Source organism: Arachis stenosperma, chromosome 10 (genome assembly GCF_014773155.1).
Source record: "Arachis stenosperma cultivar V10309 chromosome 10, arast.V10309.gnm1.PFL2, whole genome shotgun sequence".
NCBI classification, from domain to species: Eukaryota; Viridiplantae; Streptophyta; class Magnoliopsida; order Fabales; family Fabaceae; genus Arachis; species Arachis stenosperma.
Window position 1 is genome coordinate 40,547,146 of NC_080386.1, and position 20,979 is coordinate 40,568,124.

Consider the following 20,979-nt stretch of genomic DNA (forward strand, 5'->3'; position numbering starts at 1 on the left):
ACTTCGGAAAACTGCCGACGACAATGAAATAGGACTTGCAAGTCCTCATCACTCCCTATCGTGAAACAATCATACTTCACGCCTTGCACTCCAAGTTTCTGTAGTATAGAATTCACAAAGTCATCATAGCTCGTCGTAGGCTTCATAAAAATACTAAGAGGATCCGTATCAGTAAACTTCACACCAGATCGTGTTTTCCTCTTAATCGATCCTCTGTGATGAATAAACACTACAAAACTCTCTTTACTAGCCATTTTCTGACTCTAATGAAATCAATTCATGTTCACACCATATTTATACATGTCTAACCCTGTATAATTCGAATCACCCCAATTCGAATTACATTGGATTGCGTGTGTGTAATTCGAATCAGATTGATTCAAATTAGTGGATGTGTGCGTGTATGTCTGATTCGAATTATATTGAGGAAGGAATTCGAATTACCCTAATTCGAACTACATAGAATTATGCCTCTAATTGATTTATGAATCAGTTTTGCTTTTGGCTAATTAGTGTAATTTTTTACACTTGTTGACTTATCAAGATAAATTGTCCTATTTTATATTTGACAATGTTAGAATATATTATAATCAATTAATTTTTATTAAAATTATTTAACATATCTAAATATTTATAGATATTTATTATAAGATATTATATTTTTATTATTTTAATTTTTTTTAATACTTATAAATATCATCTTATGTTATATTATTCTATTCAATTTAAATATACACAAATTTTTTTTTTCTAATGCTCTTTATCTTATCCTTTCCACAGACACTATTAATGCATTCAAATTAGCTTATAAATATATCACAACAATAATTCATTCTGTTTCATCAAATTGTGTCCAGATACGTTATGTCTGAATGTATCTACAAAGAGTATAAAATTGATCAGTTATTGTGATAAAGCATTCAAATAAATGAATGAATGAATCATCATCATCGTCATCACAAGCCATGGGGACAATTGACGTTGACCAAGCATTCATCCAAGAACCAGAACACAGGCCAAGTCTCTCCACCATTGAAGGACAAGGGATTCCAGTCATAGACCTCTCCCCTGTAACATCAAACAACCCTTCTCTTTCTTCCATCGACGCGCTGGTGAAGGAGATCGGAAGCGCGTGCAAGGAATGGGGATTCTTCCAAGTAACAAACCATGGTGTGCCCCTCTCTCTGAGGCGGAACCTTCTGGAAGCTTCCAAGAGCTTCTTTGCTCAGAGCTTGCAAGATAAGAAGAAAGTTAGCAGAGATGAAACGTCTGCCAGCGGTTACTATGACACTGAGCACACAAAGAACGTTAGGGATTGGAAGGAAGTCTTTGATTTTCTAGCCAAAGAACCGACTCTTTTTCCCCTCACTTCTGATGAACACGATGATCGAATCCTTCATTGGACTAATAAAAATCCTCAATACCCTCCACACTTCAGGTATATTCATTCATTCTCCTCGTATAAATTAGTGATTTACTTTTCTTTTTAACTTCTCTTGTTCGTTGTATAATGCATGCATATCCATAGACGGAAAAATTGTCACTAAATTAATGGATTAATGTTACAAAAATGTTACTGCGTCAACGACTTTTAGTTACAGTTGACCAACACTAAACTCTGCACATATGGCCATATGCACATGAAAGAGTTTAGACCACACAAAAGATTCATAAACCCTAAACCCTTACTATTAAACTACACTCGGAAGAATATTTTTTATGGATAAAAATATCAGAAATTATTTTTAATATAGAGATGAAGATAGTATTTTAGTTAAATATTGATATTTAAAATGTATTATAGTATTATAGATGTATACAAAAGATGTTCAATATGCATCTCGTGTGTTGTCAGGATGTTGCCACATGTTTAACACACACCTTATATATTACTAGGATAATGACACGTGTCTAACATATATTCTGCTTGTTGCCAATATGACAAATCTGTTTATTGACTTTTCCCTTGCAAAATTTGCTTACTTATAATTACACCAAATAATTTCATTTTTAACAAAATTACCAATATATTTTTCATATAAAAAATATTAACCTAAAAATGTCATAGTGTTAATAAAGTTGGTAAGAATTAAAGGTATATTTTAATATTTATAAATTTTGATGTATATTTTTGTTTATCTCAAATTTTTTTACGTATATTTTTGTCTATTTATTTTGTATAAATTAATATAATTTTATATTAATATTGCATAAAATTTGTATATATAAATTATAATTATGCTATGTATACACAAAAAATAAGTTATCAAATATATAGTGATTTTGGGGGTGTAAATAATATTTTAATAAGGAATATGGGTACACAAATTATTATATTTTGCATCATATTTACAAGTCTTAGCCACTTATAGATAAAGAAAAATCTAACTATAAAATTGAATTGAGATTTTTTTTTGTTATTTCAAAATGATATTTAGAGATATACTAAAGGAGTATATCAAGGAGATGGAAAAGCTGAGCTACAAATTGTTGGAGCTGATTGCTCTGAGCTTGGGACTTGAATCTAAGAGGTTCGAAGAATTCTTCGGAGACCAAACAAGTTTTGTTCGATTGAACTATTATCCTCCATGCCCTTACTCTCACCTAGCTCTTGGGGTGGGTCCACACAAGGACTCTGGTGCCTTAACCATTCTTGCCCAAGACGATGTTGGAGGTCTTCAAGTCAAACGCAAGACGCACGACCAAGAATGGATCAACGTTGAACCAATCCCACATGCTTATATCATCAATCTCGCTGATATTATTCAGGTGCCAATCTCACCATACTCTATACATATTTAGATTCCATATTTGATATGCTGATTCAAGATGACAGAGGGAGCATTTTGTTTTGTTTTCTATAGACTCTAACGTTGAAAATTTGTTTGTGGTTTAGGTTTGATTTGGTAAAATTTTTTAAAAAGGTGCTTGCAAGTAGGGACGGATTCAAAAATATTGTTATGGGGCTAATAACATATATAATATTAAAAATTTATGAAAAAAATTATATAATGTAAAATGTATTACAAAAATATATCTAGGGATTCAGAAATATTGTTATGGGGCCAATAACATATATAATATTAAAAATTTATGCAAAAAGTTATATAATGTAAAATGTATTACAAAAATATATCGATAGAGAATATATTTTAAAATACAAAAAATATGTATGTATTTTTTATTAACGAAGTGGCCGATTTTTCATATCATAAAATTCATCGATAATAGAATCTGTGTCAAATTTTTTAACAATTTTTTTAATATAATTAAAAGACAATTAGCAAGAAATTCATCTTTCATTTTGTTTCTGAGTTATTCTTCATAACATTCATAGCTGAAAAAGATCTCCCAGTTGTAGTAGTTGAAACATAGAAAATTAATACCAAATAAATCAAGAAGGACGCTCACAAGAAGAAAAAAATATATACTTTATGAGATTTGAAAAATTTTATTTAATTTAAAAATATTAGTAATAATATATTTTCAAATTTTTTAAATATTGTTACTTACTTTTTAGATATTAGAAATAATTGATATTTAAGTTAGATTGGACTTTTATTTATATTAAACTAAATACTAAATAAATTTTTAAAAAATTAAATCATATTTAATAACTTATTGCTATTAATCTTTTTTTTTTAAAGTTGGGGGGCCAAGACCTCCACTCGCCCCCCGTATGTCCGTCCCTGCTTGCAAGCACTTAATTTTGTATTTGGTAAATTAAAAAAAATTTGTGTACTTATTATTCGTGCAACTTTTAATAGATAAGAGTGTTTTTCAAAGCACTTAAGAAGAAACTTTTCAAAGTTGGTTTGTATTTATTAAAATTAAAAAGTTTAATATAACTTTGTATATTAATTAATGAGTAAATGGTTAAATTAGTCCTAAAAGATTATTCATTCTCTAACTTAACTCTCAAAAGATTTTTTTAATCAAATTTGTCATTCAAAGATTTCAAATTAGTCATGTTAGTTTTTCTGTGTTAAAATTTGCTAATGTAACACGTTAAGAAACATCCCAACATACACCTAGGAGTCTTAATTGACTATTAATATAATAAGTTTATGAAATTAGATTAAATCAAAACCTAATTGAAGAGAAAATTTGAAGTATTAAAATTCTTCAATTTAGGATTGATTTGATATAATTTTATAAACTTATTATGTTAATAATCAATTTAGACTCTTAGGTGTGTGTTGAGATGTCACTTAATGTGACATATTAATAAATTTTGACACCATCAATAAAGAAAGTAATGAAATGACTAACATGACTAGTTTAAAATCTTTAAATGATGAACTTGATTAAAAAAAAACTTTTAGGGGACTAATATTGTAAAACCCGGCCTAACCGAAATTGATTAAATAATAAGTTAAGTAGGAGCGAATATGGTTGGAAGATTTTGCAATTGGAATTTGATGATTTAAATATGATATTTGGATTCAGTGAATTTTTCCGAGTCGGAAAACATAGTTTTCTGCGTAAAAGCGCGCAGTGGAATTTTGACCGGAAGTACCGGCTGAGATTTGTCTGGTACTACAGCTGAGAAAATTGATTATGGGTAAATAAGATTAAAAAATGAGAAATTATAATTAGGAGAGGTAGAAATATTTGAAGTGCGATTTAGAGCGCTAATCTTAAGGGTTTTGGTCCAAAATTGGGCCAACGGACAAAAATAAGTGAACTGGGCCTAAGTGGGCCCAAGACCCAACATATATAAACATTAGTTATGAGCATTTCAGCTCATTTTACCCTAAAGAGAAGGGTTGGGGCGCTGAAATAGTGAAGAGAGGAGAGAAGAGAGAAAACCTAACTCTCTTTGATCTTCAAATCACCATAACTTGAGCTACGGAGCTCCGATTGACGAGCCGTTTGCGGCCACGCGTCGCTCTTCTCATCCTCTACAATTCTATCTAAGTTTTGTGGTGAGTATTCCATTCATCTCTGCCCAGTTTTCGAATTTCCCCACTGTTACACGTTTTTGGGAAGTTAGTGTTGAAATCTTGTGATTTTGGGTGTTTAGGGATACTCCAACATGGATTCTAAGTGGGTTCTATCCCTACTTCATATGGGCTGAGGTAAGAAGTGCTCAAACTCTTGTGATTTATCATCCTTATGAGCCCTAGGTTGATGTATGTATGTGATATTGGTTATGTTAGTGTATTTGGTGATTTTGATGCACAATTGGGAGGTTGGTATTGCTTGTGGAGCTTTGATGAGGCTTGGAGCTAAGGTTGGTGGAGACTTCCAAAGAAGAGGCTCAATTGATTTGGCTACAAGAGGTACGGTTTAAGTTCCATTTAAGTACCGTGTGGTGTGATGAGAATTCCTAGGCTAGATGCCCCTAGGATTAAGTTTGGATTGTGTAAATGGTTGATGCTAATATGCATAGTTGGTATGTAATGTGAATTGATGATTTGGGTTGAGAATTGTGTGGCCTTGTATGCTTGGTGTATTGAAAATTTGATGTTTTGGGTAATGAGTATTGATTTGTGATTTATGCATTTAAATTGTGAAATTGGGCCGGAGGCCGTAAATTTTGGGCCGGAGGCCGGAAAGAGGTAAGGAAGGTAAGTTGATGTGTGCATTGTATGATGACACAAGTGATTGGATGAATTTCATATAATGAATGTATGAATGATTGGGTTGGTTATTGGGTAATGAGGTTTGAGGAGTTGAAGTGTGGAAATTGGTAATTTTGGGTGAAATTGTATAGATGAGGTATGTTTGATTTTGGTTGAGATTTATTATGTGGTCATATATGTGAGTATGATTATTGACGCCTTGATGGTATGATAATGCATGAGAGGTATATATTGTGATATATGTTTGAGGAATGATTAAGGTTGATTTGTGGGTGGAACCACGTGATAGTGATTATGATATTGATTATGTATAATGATGGTTGATTGGAAATAGTATTGTTGGAAATTGAGATGAGGAAGGATGTAGGACATGTTGATATGCTTGGAATTTAGCCATTTGCTTGAAATGGGTAAAGATGGTTATATGATGGTCTTGTGATTTGTGGTAAAGTGTCAATGTGTGAGTTGAGGAGGCTTGATGTTGAAATTGATGTATTTTGATTGATTTCAAAGAAAAGGGATGAAAATGGCATGTTTTGATTGATTTTGAAAAGAGTTGAAAATGGCTTGTTTTGAAAATGGCACTTTGTGGTTTTATATGAAAAACATGGTTTTTGGGCATATCTTGACGGGACATAACTTGGACTACGGATCTTTGTTTTGTGCCAAATCTGTTTAGAAATGAAATTGGATCCGGGATGTCCATGCCGTTCGAAGAACGGGTGAAAAACGATTTAAAATGAGGAAGTTATGTCCGTCGGAAGATTGGGGGTTGAAGCTGTGAATTCTGCAGTTTTTAACTTAGTAAATTTTTAGCAGAATAACCCCTTGCGCGTGGGCGCACTTGGCGCGTATGCGCCGATCTTTCAGAAAACGCCATCCACGCGTGCGCGTGATGTGCGCGGGCGCGCCGATAGTGCTGCACCCAATGCCCAGCCATTTTTCAGAGAGTTGTGCCAGAACTGTGCCAGCTTTGTGCCTGGGGCACGAGAGTATCCACGCGTACGCGTGGTTGACGCGTGCGCGTCGATTTGGCAAATTTTTAATCCACGCGTTAGCGTGCACGACGCTTGCGCGTCGATGAGTTTTTAAGGACATCCACGCGTGCGCGTGGAGTACGCGTACGCGTGGCATTGTTTTCATGCCAAAGTTGATATTTGAGTTTTAAAAGCCAAATCTCATACTTCTAAGCCTCCGATCTCACCACTTATATCTTAAATCTTTATGATATGCCTAGCTATTAGAAAAGGGCTAGTGAATGAGGTAACTTGCGAGTGAAGCAAGGGGAACAATGAATAATCAATGAGGATCATTGAGGATTATGTGAGATGTGGAGGATGATGGTGGAAGTGCTTGTTATGCCATTGGCCGAAGGGCCGTAATTGTTTATGAATATTGGCTGGTTCTGGATTGAACCGTGAGCCGGAATAGCTGTGTATGCTATGAATATTGGCTGGTTTTGGATTGAACCGTGAGCCGGAATAGCTGTGTATGCTATGAATATTGGCTGGTTATGGATTTAACCGTGAGCCGGATGGCTGATATGGATGTTGATCCATGGATGAGAATTCATGCATGTTTATGCTGAATTATTGATAATTGTGAATTGCACTTCCACTATCTGAGATACGAGTTTACCTGGGTAGTAGCAAGGGTTGTGGTTCGTCCCGCTTGCTCCGGGTCAATACTTGTGTTTTCTCTCTGGTTGTAAGGGTGACAGGGCACCGATACCCTCTAATGGCGACAGGGCGCAGATACCCTCTAATGGCGACAGGGCGCAGATACCCTCTAATGGTGACAGGGCACATATTCCCTCTAATGATATTAATACGCAATAGAGAGACTGTGCCCGGGTTAGCTACCGGACACGTCGGGTTGGCTTGATAACCGACAGATGATATCATCAGCCATAGGGCAGGCATACATCATTTGCATATGTTTGAATTGTTTGGGTTTGCCTATTTGTTTTGAATTTCTATATCATATATGCTATGTTACCTAATTACCTGCTACTTGTTCTACTTGTACCTTATTTGTGTATTACTTGACTGTATTGCTTGTGTTTGTACAACTGAGAGATCCCTCATGATGGTGTTGGTGGATGTTGGGGGCTGTTCTTGATGAGATGAATTGATAATGCGATTGCATAATGATGATGATTTTTGAATGAGATCATTTGAGCCCCCTGGGTGGACGTAGTGATGTGATTTCACTGGCTCCAGGCGAGGGTATGATGTATTGATATAGAGCTGCTGAGGCAGAGCAACTGGTAATGGCTTTGCTTGTGGTTCTGAGTCCGATTCGTGAAAGAATCAGTGGATTGGGAAAACATGTGTAATATGAACTAGATTTAGCATCCCCTTACGTCAGATGCCTATTTATGGATTAGTAAGAATCTAGGCTGGATATTTGGTGAAAAGGAGTTTAGGATGCTTAGTGAGTTTTTATTGCAGTGCATTGGATTTATTTGGCACTTTTACCGTACTGGGAACCCATGGGCCCGGGGTTCTCATTCCGTATATATCTCTTGTTTTTCAGATACAGGTCCAGGTGCTCAGAAGCGAGCTGTGGTTCGTCTGAGAGACGGCGAAGATATTTATTTCCTCTACTTTGTGTTTTGCTTAGAATCTCTCCACTTTTGTTTTGAAAAGATTATATTATGTATTGAACTCTTTTGGAACTTGCCTATAGAGGCTCTTATGTTTCTTTTGGGAGAGATTAGGATGTACTGTTGTCAACTGCTTTCATACTGTACCCTAGCCGGCCTAAACTTCGCGGGTCGCGACTAGTGGCTATTTCCTTATGATTATATATATCTATCTGTTATCTATCTCTTGATCTCCTTTATGCCTTGTCCGTATATCGCTTTCGGCTTCACGTTTTATCTTTTCGTTGTCGAAACGTGAGTGATACGTCTTCGTGATTTTATTTCTACTCTTTTCAGGCTTCTTGATTAATACTCCTTTCGAAATTACATATATTTATATATTAAAAATCCACCTGAGAGTCGTACCACCGTAATTTCATTGACTTATGACTCGAGCATAAGGATTTGAATATTAGGGTGTTACATTATGGTATCAGAGCAGTTCGTCCTCGTGAGCCTGAGGGATGGAACTGCTTATGCTTCAATGCATACTCTGAGTCTGTGCCTGTGCTAGTTAGGGTATCTAACCGATACATCTAGCATGAAGTTCATGAGTGTACCTTTGGTACTTTGAAGCACTATACTTCCGATATTGAGACTGATCAACTTGATATCGATTGTTTGGTGTGTATAGGAACCAGATGGCGCCTCGTGGACCCGGTCGGGGACGTGAGAGAGATCGTACTAGTACTCAGGAACCGGAAATCAACCCGAATAACCCGGTAAACCTTATGGCGGCGTTGGAGAATATGGCTGCTGCTATGCAGGCCACTGCGGAGGCTTTTGGGCAACAGATAAACAATAATGGCAATGGTGGAAGAGGAGCTCAAGGCCCGATGACACTAGCAACTTTCTTAAAGGTTAATCCACCTAAGTTCAAGGGAACCACTAATCCGACTGAAGCTGACACTTGGTTTCAGGCCATGGAGCGAGCCCTGCAAGCGCAGTTGGTGCCTGAAGAGCAGTGTGTTGAATTTGCTACCTATCTGCTCACGGGGGAAGCATCGCATTGGTGGCAAGGGGCTCGACGCCTCCTGCAGCAGGGGAATGATCCTATCACCTGGGGTGCCTTCCAAGTGGAATTCTATAAGAAGTACTTTCCGAATTCCGCCAGAACAGCCAAGGAATTGGAGTTACTACAGCTGAAGCAAGGTGCTATGTCCGTATCTGAGTATACAGACAAATTTGAAGAGCTATTCAGGTTTTCCCGCATGTGTCAGGGAGCTCCAGGAGACTTTGAGGAATGGAAGTGTATTAAGTATGAGGGAGGACTTCGAAGTGAAATCCTGAACTCCGTTGGACCGATGGAGATTAGGGTCTTCTCCGAACTTGTGAACAAGAGCCGTATTGCTGAAGAATGTGTGAGGAAGGCTGTTGAGGCGAAGAATGACCGTCGGGAGTCCCACCGCAGGGAGCACAATCAAGAATACCCAACAAGGGGTCAAGAGTTTAAGAGAAGAGGATACCCACAACGTTTTCCTCAAAGGCGAAATGACTTTGCGACGAGTGAGGAGTCCCAAAGAAACGGTAAGGGAAAACGGGCAGCGGCTGCTTCTGATGTTTCGAGCTGTCAGAGATGTGGAGGTCATCACCCAAATAGACCGTGTCGTTATGGTTCGGGTTTGTGTTACAATTGCGGAAAGCTAGGACATGTGGTCAGAGATTGCCCACACCGGAAGGATCGGGAGACTGCCAGGTCCGATTTTCGTACCTAAGGTAATAAGAAAACTGATAACTTAATTCTTTACCACTTTACATAATGCTGAAGGCTGGTATTCACTCGTAATACATGGTCGAATGAAAAATTATGATCTGTTCTAGATAACCCTAAGTTATCTTAATAAAAGGTTTGGTGATCATAAATGATTAGGTAGGCCTTTAACGGAAAGCAACCTCAGAATGGAATGACTGGTGGGTGATGTCAAAGCCATCATTCGGGAACTCCGTGTCGAGGTAGATTGGGACTTTGCCATGGTTGCAGAGGAGTTGGACATGTGTCCTAGAAATGTCTTAAGAAGGTCAACCGGAATACTACCAAGAGCCAACAACAAGGTCGTGTGTTCACTACAACAACGGGGGATACCGTTAGATCTGACGGTTTGGGAATTGGTAACAACGTGCTAAAGGCACGATTAAGTTAGTATGTGATTTTGGCTATCATAGATAGAACTCTAATGAATGCCAGTCATGCTAAGTTGTGGTTGAGTACTTGAGGAAGTAAGTGATAAAGCTCGTACTAGACGAGAGGTCAGAATAAAGCAACGGAAACTTGTGGAAGCAGTAACACAGGATAGCTACGAATAAGAGTTGTAAAAGTTTAATATAGTATCTTATGTTTGAATACTAGAAGGGTTAAGAGGGTTACTGCAAGTAATGATCCCCAAATAGTTGGGAATGATTGCGGCTGCGAGCTTTGATGGTTCTAAAGCGGATGAGGAAAATTTCATTAATGCACAATTAGATTTAGGTGATGATTGAGTGCCAGTTGTTGTGTTCGAGAGATGAGTGCTATGATGTTTGGTCATGGTGACCTTGGATTTAGATTGAGGTTTATAATGATCGGTTTTGAAAGAAGAATGTGAAAACCATTAGATTGAAATGTTGATGCGGTACTGAGATTGGTTTGAGGGAACCCGTGACGGGTGGTAAACTCCAATTTTTGGAGAGGTACTGTTGAAAATTTTTCCCCAAGAATTTGAAAGAGTGTTGGTTTTGGTTTTGAAGATGATTTTTGATATGAGTAATTTTAACAAAAGAGATGTGTCTCAAATGCTTTTATAGATTATTAAAGGAAATGCGAACTCTTATGATTTTGTTAACTCGCTATTCCGAACTCATTTGGTTTCTAGAAATGAAAGGAGTTTTTGATTGATAAGCCAGAGGCTTTATATCAGCAAGTCATGAAGAAATTTGAGGGTTTGAGAATAAGAAAGTAAGTTTGGAGATTATGCTTGGAGTTGAGCTGTGATTAGAGGAATTGGCTTGGCAGAGAGAGAGAGAGGATAGTGATGGAGTATGATTAAGGTGTGGTGATGATCATTGATTGATTATAGTGATGTGAAAAAAAAATGGCTATGATTAACGATGATGGCAATCTTATTGATGACATGATTCGAGATTTAATAGGGTGTGAGTTGATGAGCCGGTAAAAGTAGGGGACGAGGCTGTTGGTCGGCGTTGAACGAACGACCGAGACCCTCAGGGATAGAGAGATCAGAGTGCGGCAACAGAAGCGTGCAGAGTAAAAAGGACCTTGGAACTGTTATACGTTGATATAAAGGCAGACTATGCTCGCGTACTCGTAGTGATGGATGGAATTTTCGAGGGCGAAAATTTCTGTTAGGGGGGTAGAATGTAAAACCCGGCCTAACCGAAATTGATTAAATAATAAGTTAAGTAGGAGCGAATATGTTTGGAAGATTTTGCAATTGGAATTTGATGATTTAAATATGATATTTGGATTCAGTGAATTTTTCCGAGTCGGAAAACATAGTTTTCTGCGTAAAAGCGCGCAGTGGAATTTTGACCGGAAGTACCGGCTGAGATTTGTCTGGTACTACAGCTGAGAAAATTGATTATGGGTAAATAAGATTAAGAAATGAGGAATTATAATTAGGAGAGGTAGAAATATTTGAAGTGCGATTTAGAGCGCTAATCTTAAGGGTTTTGGTCCAAAATTGGGCCAACGGACAAAAATAAGTGAACTGGGCCTAAGTGGGCCCAAGACCCAACATATATAAACATTAGTTATGAGCATTTCAGCTCATTTTACCCTAAAGAGAAGGGTTGGGGCGCTGAAATAGTGAAGAGAGGAGAGAAGAGAGAAAACCTAACTCTCTTTGATCTTCAAATCACCATAACTTGAGCTACGGAGCTCCGATTGACGAGCCGTTTGCGGCCACGCGTCGCTCTTCTCATCCTCTACAATTCTATCTAAGTTTTGTGGTGAGTATTCCATTCATCTTTGCCCAGTTTTCGAATTTCCCCACTGTTACACGTTTTTGGGAAGTTAGTGTTGAAATCTTGTGATTTTGGGTGTTTAGGGATACTCCAACATGGATTCTAAGTGGGTTCTATCCCTACTTCATATGGGCTGAGGTAAGAAGTGCTCAAACTCTTGTGATTTATCATCCTTATGAGCCCTAGGTTGATGTATGTATGTGATATTGGTTATGTTAGTGTATTTGGTGATTTTGATGCACAATTGGGAGGTTGGTATTGCTTGTGGAGCTTTGGTGAGGCTTGGAGCTAAGGTTGGTGGAGACTTCCAAAGAAGAGGCTCAATTGATTTGGCTACAAGAGGTACGGTTTAAGTTCCATTTAAGTACCGTGTGGTGTGATGAGAATTCCTAGGCTAGATGCCCCTAGGATTAAGTTTGGATTGTGTAAATGGTTGATGCTAATATGCATAGTTGGTATGTAATGTGAATTGATGATTTGGGTTGAGAATTGTGTGGCCTTGTATGCTTGGTGTATTGAAAATTTGATGTTTTGGGTAATGAGTATTGATTTGTGATTTATGCATTTAAATTGTGAAATTGGGCCGGAGGCCGTAAATTTTGGGCCGGAGGCCGGAAAGAGGTAAGGAAGGTAAGTTGATGTGTGCATTGTATGATGACACAAGTGATTGGATGAATTTCATATAATGAATGTATGAATGATTGGGTTGGTTATTGGGTAATGAGGTTTGAGGAGTTGAAGTGTGGAAATTGGTAATTTTGGGTGAAATTGTATAGATGAGGTATGTTTGATTTTGGTTGAGATTTATTATGTGGTCATATATGTGAGTATGATTATTGACGCCTTGATGGTATGATAATGCATGAGAGGTATATATTGTGATATATGTTTGAGGAATGATTAAGGTTGATTTGTGGGTGAAACCACGTGATAGTGATTATGATATTGATTATGTATAATGATGGTTGATTGGAAATAGTATTGTTGGAAATTGAGATGAGGAAGGATGTAGGACATGTTGATATGCTTGGAATTTAGCCATTTGCTTGAAATGGGTAAAGATGGTTATATGATGGTCTTGTGATTTGTGGTAAAGTGTCAATGTGTGAGTTGAGGAGGCTTGATGTTGAAATTGATGTATTTTGATTGATTTCAAAGAAAAGGGATGAAAATGGCATGTTTTGATTGATTTTGAAAAGAGTTGAAAATGGCTTGTTTTGAAAATGGCACTTTGTGGTTTTATATGAAAACATGGTTTTTGGGCATATCTTGACGGGACATAACTTGGACTACGGATCTTTGTTTTGTGCCAAATCTGTTTAGAAATGAAATTGGATCCGGGATGTCCATGCCGTTCGAAGAACGGGTGAAAAACGATTTAAAATGAGGAAGTTATGTCCGTCGGAAGATTGGGGGTTGAAGCTGTGAATTCTGCAGTTTTTAACTTAGTAAATTTTTAGCAGAATAACCCCTTGCGCGTGGGCGCACTTGGCGCGTATGCGCCGATCTTTCAGAAAACGCCATCCACGCGTGCGCGTGATGTGCGCGGGCGCGCCGATAGTGCTGCACCCAATGCCCAGCCATTTTTCAGAGAGTTGTGCCAGAACTGTGCCAGCTTTGTGCCTGGGGCACGAGAGTATCCACGCGTACGCGTGGTTGACGCGTGCGCGTCGATTTGGCAAATTTTTAATCCACGCGTTAGCGTGCACGACGCTTGCGCGTCGATGAGTTTTTAAGGACATCCACGCGTGCGCGTGGAGTACGCGTACGCGTGGCATTGTTTTCATGCCAAAGTTGATATTTGAGTTTTAAAAGCCAAATCTCATACTTCTAAGCCTCCGATCTCACCACTTATATCTTAAATCTTTATGATATGCCTAGCTATTAGAAAAGGGCTAGTGAATGAGGTAACTTGCGAGTGAAGCAAGGGGAACAATGAATAATCAATGAGGATCATTGAGGATTATGTGAGATGTGGAGGATGATGGTGGAAGTGCTTGTTATGCCATTGGCCGAAGGGCCGTAATTGTTTATGAATATTGGCTGGTTCTGGATTGAACCGTGAGCCGGAATAGCTGTGTATGCTATGAATATTGGCTGGTTCTGGATTGAACCGTGAGCCGGAATAGCTGTGTATGCTATGAATATTGGCTGGTTATGGATTTAACCGTGAGCCAGATGGCTGATATGGATGTTGATCCATGGATGAGAATTCATGCATGTTTATGCTGAATTATTGATAATTGTGAATTGCACTTCCACTATCTGAGATACGAGTTTACCTGGGTAGTAGCAAGGGTTGTGGTTCGTCCCGCTTGCTCCGGGTCAATACTTGTGTTTTCTCTCTGGTTGTAAGGGTGACAGGGCACCGATACCCTCTAATGGCGACAGGACGCAGATACCCTCTAATGGCGACAGGGCACATATTCCCTCTAATGATATTAATACGCAACAGAGAGACTGTGCCCGGGTTAGCTACCGAACACGTCGGGTTGGCTTGATAACCGACAGATGATATCATCAGCCATAGGGCAGGCATACATCATTTGCATATGTTTGAATTGTTTGGGTTTGCCTATTTGTTTTGGATTTCTATATCATATATGCTATGTTACCTGATTACCTGCTACTTGTTCTACTTGTACCTTATTTGTGTATTACTTGGCTGTATTGCTTGTGTTTGTACAACTGAGAGATCCCTCATGATGGTGTTGGTGGATGTTGGGGGCTGTTCTTGATGAGATGAATTGATAATGCGATTGCATAATGATGATGATTTTTGAATGAGATCATTTGAGCCCCCTGGGTGGACGTAGTGATGTGATTTTACTGGCTCCAGGCGAGGGTATGATGTATTGATATAGAGCTGCTGAGGCAGAGCAACTGGTAATGGCTTTGCTTGTGGTTCTGAGTCCGATTCGTGAAAGAATCAGTGGATTGGGAAAACATGTGTAATATGAACTAGATTTAGCATCCCCTTACGTCAGATGCCTATTTATGGATTAGTAAGAATCTAGGCTGGATATTTGGTGAAAAGGAGTTTAGGATGCTTAGTGAGTTTTTATTGCAGTGCATTGGATTTATTTGGCACTTTTACCGTACTGGGAACCCATGGGCCCGGGGTTCTCATTCCGTATATATCTCTTGTTTTTCAGATACAGGTCCAGGTGCTCAGAAGCGAGCTGTGGTTCGTCTGAGAGACGGCGAAGATATTTATTTCCTCTACTTTGTGTTTTGCTTAGAATCTCTCCACTTTTGTTTTGAAAAGATTATATTATGTATTGAACTCTTTTGGAACTTGCCTATAGAGGCTCTTATGTTTCTTTTGGGAGAGATTAGGATGTACTGTTGTCAACTGCTTTCATACTGTACCCTAGCCGGCCTAAACTTCGCGGGTCGCGACTAGTGGCTATTTACTTATGATTATATATATCTATCTGTTATCTATCTCTTGATCTCCTTTATGCCTTGTCCGTATATCGCTTTCGGCTTCACGTTTTATCTTTTCGTTGTCGAAACGTGAGTGATACGTCTTCGCGATTTTATTTCTACTCTTTTCAGGCTTCTTGATTAATACTCCTTTCGAAATTACATATATTTATATATTAAAAATCCACCTGAGAGTCGTACCACCGTAATTTCATTGACTTATGACTCGAGCATAAGGATTTGAATATTAGGGTGTTACAAATATGGAGAACGAGTAATTTTTATTGACTAATTTGACTATTTATTCATTAATTAATATTTAAATTTAATTTTTACATTAATGTTTATTATAGTATTTTTAAAATTTAAAAGATATTTTATCAAACACATTTGTTGTTACTTATGCTTATTAAAAGCCATTTTTAATTTAAGTTACCGAACATAAATGCTAGAATTTTTAAAAATTTAACTTTTAAAAATTAACTTTTATAAGTTACTTTTGAAAAGTAAAAGTTTTACCAAACCAAATCTTAGTCTGATTAATATTAATATATAGAGCGTATATCCAAATTAGTCCCTAATAAATTTTAGATCTATTTTGTAATAAATTTTTATTATTTTAAAATTTCTGATAATTATATTTGTTGGACAGATTAATCCATTTATTACTTTCAATAAAATTTTTAATATGCTCATTGGATAAATAAGTTCATTATCAATTTTATTATAAGACAATTAGATTCCGACAAATATTTTTATAAGACAAATTTTACAAAAGGATCAATCCGTCTCAGAGACATTTAAAATAATAAAAATTTATTAAGAATTAAAATGTCTTATTACAAAATTTTTGTAGACTAATTTGAGTGTTTATTCTAATATTTTTGTCATAGCACCGTTATTTCTTAGTATGTATATTGAGTATTGTGTTCTTTTGTTCGGGATATGTAGGTTTGGAGCAATGGTGCATATGAGAGTGTGGAACACAGAGTAATAGTTAACTCGGAGAAGGAAAGGTTTTCCATTCCATACTTCTTGTTCCCTGCACATGACACTAAAGTGAAGCCATTGAAGGAGCTGATACATGAAGACAACCCTCCAAAATATAGGCCTTACAGGTCAGGGAAGTTTCTTCTCAAAAGATTTGAAGGCAATTTCCAGAAACATAGAGAGGAGAACCTTCAAATTCATCACTTTAAGATAGCCTAAAGTTATTATTCACAGCAGAGACTATGATTTGTACTACAAATCTACAATGGCTATGCTGTTGATTGGCTAATAAGTGATAAGTGGTAAAATCTTACTAGATTAATTTTCTGTGTTAAGTTAATAAATGCGTTAATAAAAGGTAAGACACAATAATTTGCTCAAGATTTATTGTCAGAATAAGTACTACAAAAAAATGTTGAGTATTATCGGATATATTGACAGAATAATAAAAAGAAGTTGTTAGTAATATATTTAGTGGCAAATTTTCTGTCAGTATAACTCTCGTCGATAACTAACTATCGTCGGATTTTTTAATCTGTCGATAATTACCGTCAGATTCTGTAACGGATTCATTTTTACTCCGTTAGTAATTACTGACAGAAAAGTTTCGTTGGTAATTTTGGCACTTCACTATTTTCTTTCCTACTTAATTACTGTCGGATGTTGCTCCCGGTAAATCCGATGGTAAATCCATTTTTTTCAACACAATAGGTGGTCAAATTCTTTTTTTATTTAATTTTTTTGCACAATTAGTAGTCGAATTTTAAATAATAGAAATCAATAATTGTAAATCCGATATCAAGGGTACCAAATACAACTAAAAATAAAAAATAAGAGATACAAAGAGTCTAGAACAAAAACTCTAATCACCAAAAATTCTGGTAGTCGTTGTCGTTGTCATCCTCCTAGTCCTGTTGAGGCGACTGGTGCACGAATTTGTAATCCGCACAACTAACCAGCAAGTGCACTGGGTCGCCCAAGTAATACCTTATGTGAGTAAGGGTCGATCCCACGGAGACTATTGGTTTGAAGCAAGCTATATTTATTTTATTATTCTTAGTCAGGAGGCCAATAGGATTATAAGTGAAATTACTAGATTTGATTATAAAAGTAAAAGAGAGTAACAGTGTTACTTGTTGTGCAGTAATGAGAAATATGTTGGAGTTTTGGAGATGCTTTGTCCTTCGAACTTCAACTCTTCCTTGAAATCCTTCAACACACGAAAAGTCCCTTCCATGGCAAGCTCTATGTAGGGTGTCACCGTTGTCAATGGCTACCTCCCATCCTCTCAGTGAAAACGTTCCTATGCTCTGTCACAGCACGGCTAATCATCTGTCGGTTCTCAATCAGGTTGGAATAGAATCCATTGATTCTTTTGCGTCTGTCACTAACGCCCAGCCTTCAGGAGTTTGAAGCTCGTCACAGTCATTCAATCCCAGAATCCTACTCGGAATACCACAGACAAGGTTTAGACTTTCCGGATTCTCATGAATGCCGCCATCAATCCGGCTTATACCACGAAGATTCTGATTAAGGAATCTAAGAGATACTCATTCAATCTGATGTAGAACGGAGGTGGTTGTCAGGCACACGTTCATGGATTGAGGAAGGTGATGAGTGTCACGGATCATCACCTTCTCCATAATTAAGCGCGAATGAACATCTTAGATAAGAACAAGCGTGTTTGAATGGAGAATAAAGGAATTGTATTAATTCATCGAGACGCTGCAGAGCTCCTCACCCCCAACAATGGAGTTTAGAGACTCATGCCGTCAAAAAGTATGTAATTCAGATCTGAAAATGTCATGAGGTACAGAATAATTCTCTAAAAGTTGTTTAAATAGTAAACTAGTAACATAGGTTTACAGAATATGAGTAAACTAAGATAATTGGTGCAGAAATCCACTTCTGGGGCCCACTTGGTGTGTGCTGGGGCTGAGACTAAAGCTATCCACGAGTAGAGGCTTTTCTTGGAGTTAAACTCCAAGTTATGACGTGTTTTGGGCGTTCAACTCCGGATCATGACGTGTTTCTGGCGTTTAACTCCAGACAGCAGCATGTACTTGGCGTTCAACGCCAAGTTACGTCGTCTATCTTCGCGCAAAGTATGGACTATTATATATTGCTGGAAAGCCCTGGATGTCTACTTTCCAACGCCGTTGAGAGCGCGCCAATTGGACTCCTGTAGCTCCAGAAAATTCATTTCGAGTGCAGGGAGGTCAGGATCCAACAACATCAGCAGTCCTTTTTCAGCCTAAGTCAGATTTTTGCTCAGCTTCCTCAATTTCAGCCAGAAAATACCTGAAATCACAGAAAAATACACACACTCATAGTAAAGTCCAGAAATATGATTTTTGCCTAAAAACTAATAAAATTTAACTAAAAACTAATTAAAACATACTAAAATCCACATGAAATTATCCCCAAAAAGCGTATAAAATATCCGCTCATCACAACACCAAACTTAAACTGTTGCTTGTCCTCAAGCAACTAGATAAATAAAATAGGATGAAAAGAAATTAAGAAACAATAATATCTCAGAGTTTCAAGTGAAGCTCAGATTCTAATTAGATGAGGGGGGCTAGTAGCTTTTTGCTTCTGAACAGTTTTGGCATCTCACTTTATCCTTTGAAATTCAGAATGGTTGGCATCCATAGGAACTCAGAATTCAGATAGTATTATTGATTCTCCTAGTTTAGTATGTTGATTCTTGAACACAGCTACTTTATGAGTCTTGGCCGTGGCCCTAAGCACTTTATTTTCCAGTATTACCACCGGATACATAAATGCCACAGACACATAATTGGGTGAACCTTTTCAGATTGTGACTCAGCTTTGCTAGAGTTCCCAATTAGAGGTGTCCAGAGTTCTTAAGCACACTCTTTTGCTTTGGATCACGACTTTAACCACTCAGTCTCAAGCTCTTCACTTGGACCTGCATGCCACAAGCACATGGTTAGGGACAGCTTGATTTAGCCGCTTAGGCCTGGATTTATTTCCTTGGGCCCTCCTATCCATTAATGCTCAAAGCCTTGGATCCTTTTCACCCTTGCCTTTTGGTTTTAAGGGCTGTTTGGCTTTTATTCCTTTTGATCCAAATATTTTTTTTTTCGCAAAAAAATTTTTTTTTTTCACTGCTTTTTCTTGCTTCAAGAATCAATTTCATGATTTTTCAGATCATCAATAACATTTCTCTTGTTCATCATTCTTTCAGGAGCCAACAATTTTAACATTCATAAATTTCAATATAAAAAATATGCACTGTTCAAGCATTCATTCAGAAGACAAAAAGTATTGCCACCACATATAAATAATTAGAATTTTCCTTATTAAGAACTCGAATGAAAAATTAAATTGCCTCTTTATTCTACAAATCTACTATTTTATTCATGTTTGATGATGATGAGAAAAATAAGTTATAACTTAATTGGAAATAAAGCCAAAATAGATATGCTAATTACTACTACTCCTATATAACTTCTAAGGTAAAATCCTAAAATAATACTATCACAGAGTTAAAGCTAGAATTAGAACTTAACAACCTGTATTTTGGGAAGTGGATGTTCCTCTAGTCTGTGGGGTGCCTTCAAGAATTAATTTCTGACGCTTCAGCTCCCTTAAGTTCACATCCTTGCTCTTCCTGTTCTCTTAGGTGCCATGATCTTAATGAGTTTTAACTCAGTGATCATGGCAAATCACACCAAACTTAGAGGTTTGCTTGTCCTCAAGCAAAAGAAAGGAAAGGAGAGGAGTAGAAGGAGAGGCAGTTTCGAAAAAAGATAAGATGAGTTGAAAAAGATATGAGAAGAAATTAAAAATATTTGAAAAAGAATTGGATTGGAAAAAGATTTGTGTTTATGAATTAAGATACATTTGATATTTTTGAAAAAGGGATTTTAGAAATTAGGGTTCTTAGAAAACTAATTTGATTTTTAAGAATGACATTTTGAAACATGTTTATGCAAGAAATCATGAATTGAAACATAAAAATTTAGAAAAATTGTAAAGAAAAACGAATTTTACCTCCTCCCCACCATCCTGGCGTTAAACGCCCAAACGATGCATGTTTTGGGCGTTTAACGCCCAAATGCTGCTTCTCCTGGGCGTTCAACGCCCAGCTGATGCTTCTTTCTGGCGTTGAACGCCAGGAAGTCCTTTGTCACTGGGCGTTTTTCTGAACGCCCAGGATGCTAACACTCTGGCGTTAAACGCCCATAAGGTGCTTCTTTCTGGCGTTCAACGCCCAGAAGATGCTCCTTTCTGGCGTTTAACGCCCAGATGGCTACCGTTACTGGCGTTGAACGCCCAGTGGGTGCTTCTTTTGGGCGTTCAACGCCCAAAATCTTTCTTACTGGCTTTTTCACG

At 37.4% G+C, this 20,979-nt stretch overlaps 1 protein-coding gene across 3 annotated transcripts; it reads left to right on the top strand.

Annotated features, from left to right (window-relative positions):
• The first annotated feature begins 866 nt into the window (after positions 1-866).
• On the top strand, positions 867-16,891 carry LOC130954422 (jasmonate-induced oxygenase 2-like). 3 transcript variants are annotated; one of them, XR_009076303.1, is made up of 5 exons: positions 867-1,438; positions 2,439-2,769; positions 5,027-5,081; positions 5,163-5,285; positions 8,127-8,177. XR_009076303.1 is itself a non-coding variant. In XM_057881159.1 (3 exons), the coding sequence occupies exons 1-3, from the start codon at positions 933-935 to the stop codon at positions 16,831-16,833; spliced, it is 1,095 nt and encodes a 364-aa protein (XP_057737142.1). In that variant the 5' UTR covers positions 867-932; the 3' UTR covers positions 16,834-16,891. The 3 variants fall into 3 exon arrangements, 2 of the variants coding, with proteins under 2 accessions (XP_057737142.1, XP_057737143.1); XM_057881159.1 differs by lacking the exons at positions 5,027-5,081; positions 5,163-5,285; positions 8,127-8,177 and adding an exon at positions 16,576-16,891; XM_057881160.1 differs by lacking the exons at positions 5,027-5,081; positions 5,163-5,285 and having other exon boundaries at positions 8,127-8,501.
• Positions 16,892-20,979: the final 4,088 nt, after the last annotated feature.

What these genes read in the sequence shown, in the direction of transcription:
- LOC130954422 (XM_057881159.1), top strand. Translation starts at nt 933, where the DNA reads ATGAATGAATCATCATCATCGTCATCACAAGCCATGGGGACAATTGAC. An exon ending in CAATACCCTCCACACTTCAG is followed by an intron (nt 1,439 to 2,438) that starts GTATATTCATTC and finishes AATGATATTTAG; the next exon opens with AGATATACTAAAGGAGTATA. An exon ending in ATCTCGCTGATATTATTCAG is followed by an intron (nt 2,770 to 16,575) that starts GTGCCAATCTCA and finishes CGGGATATGTAG; the next exon opens with GTTTGGAGCAATGGTGCATA.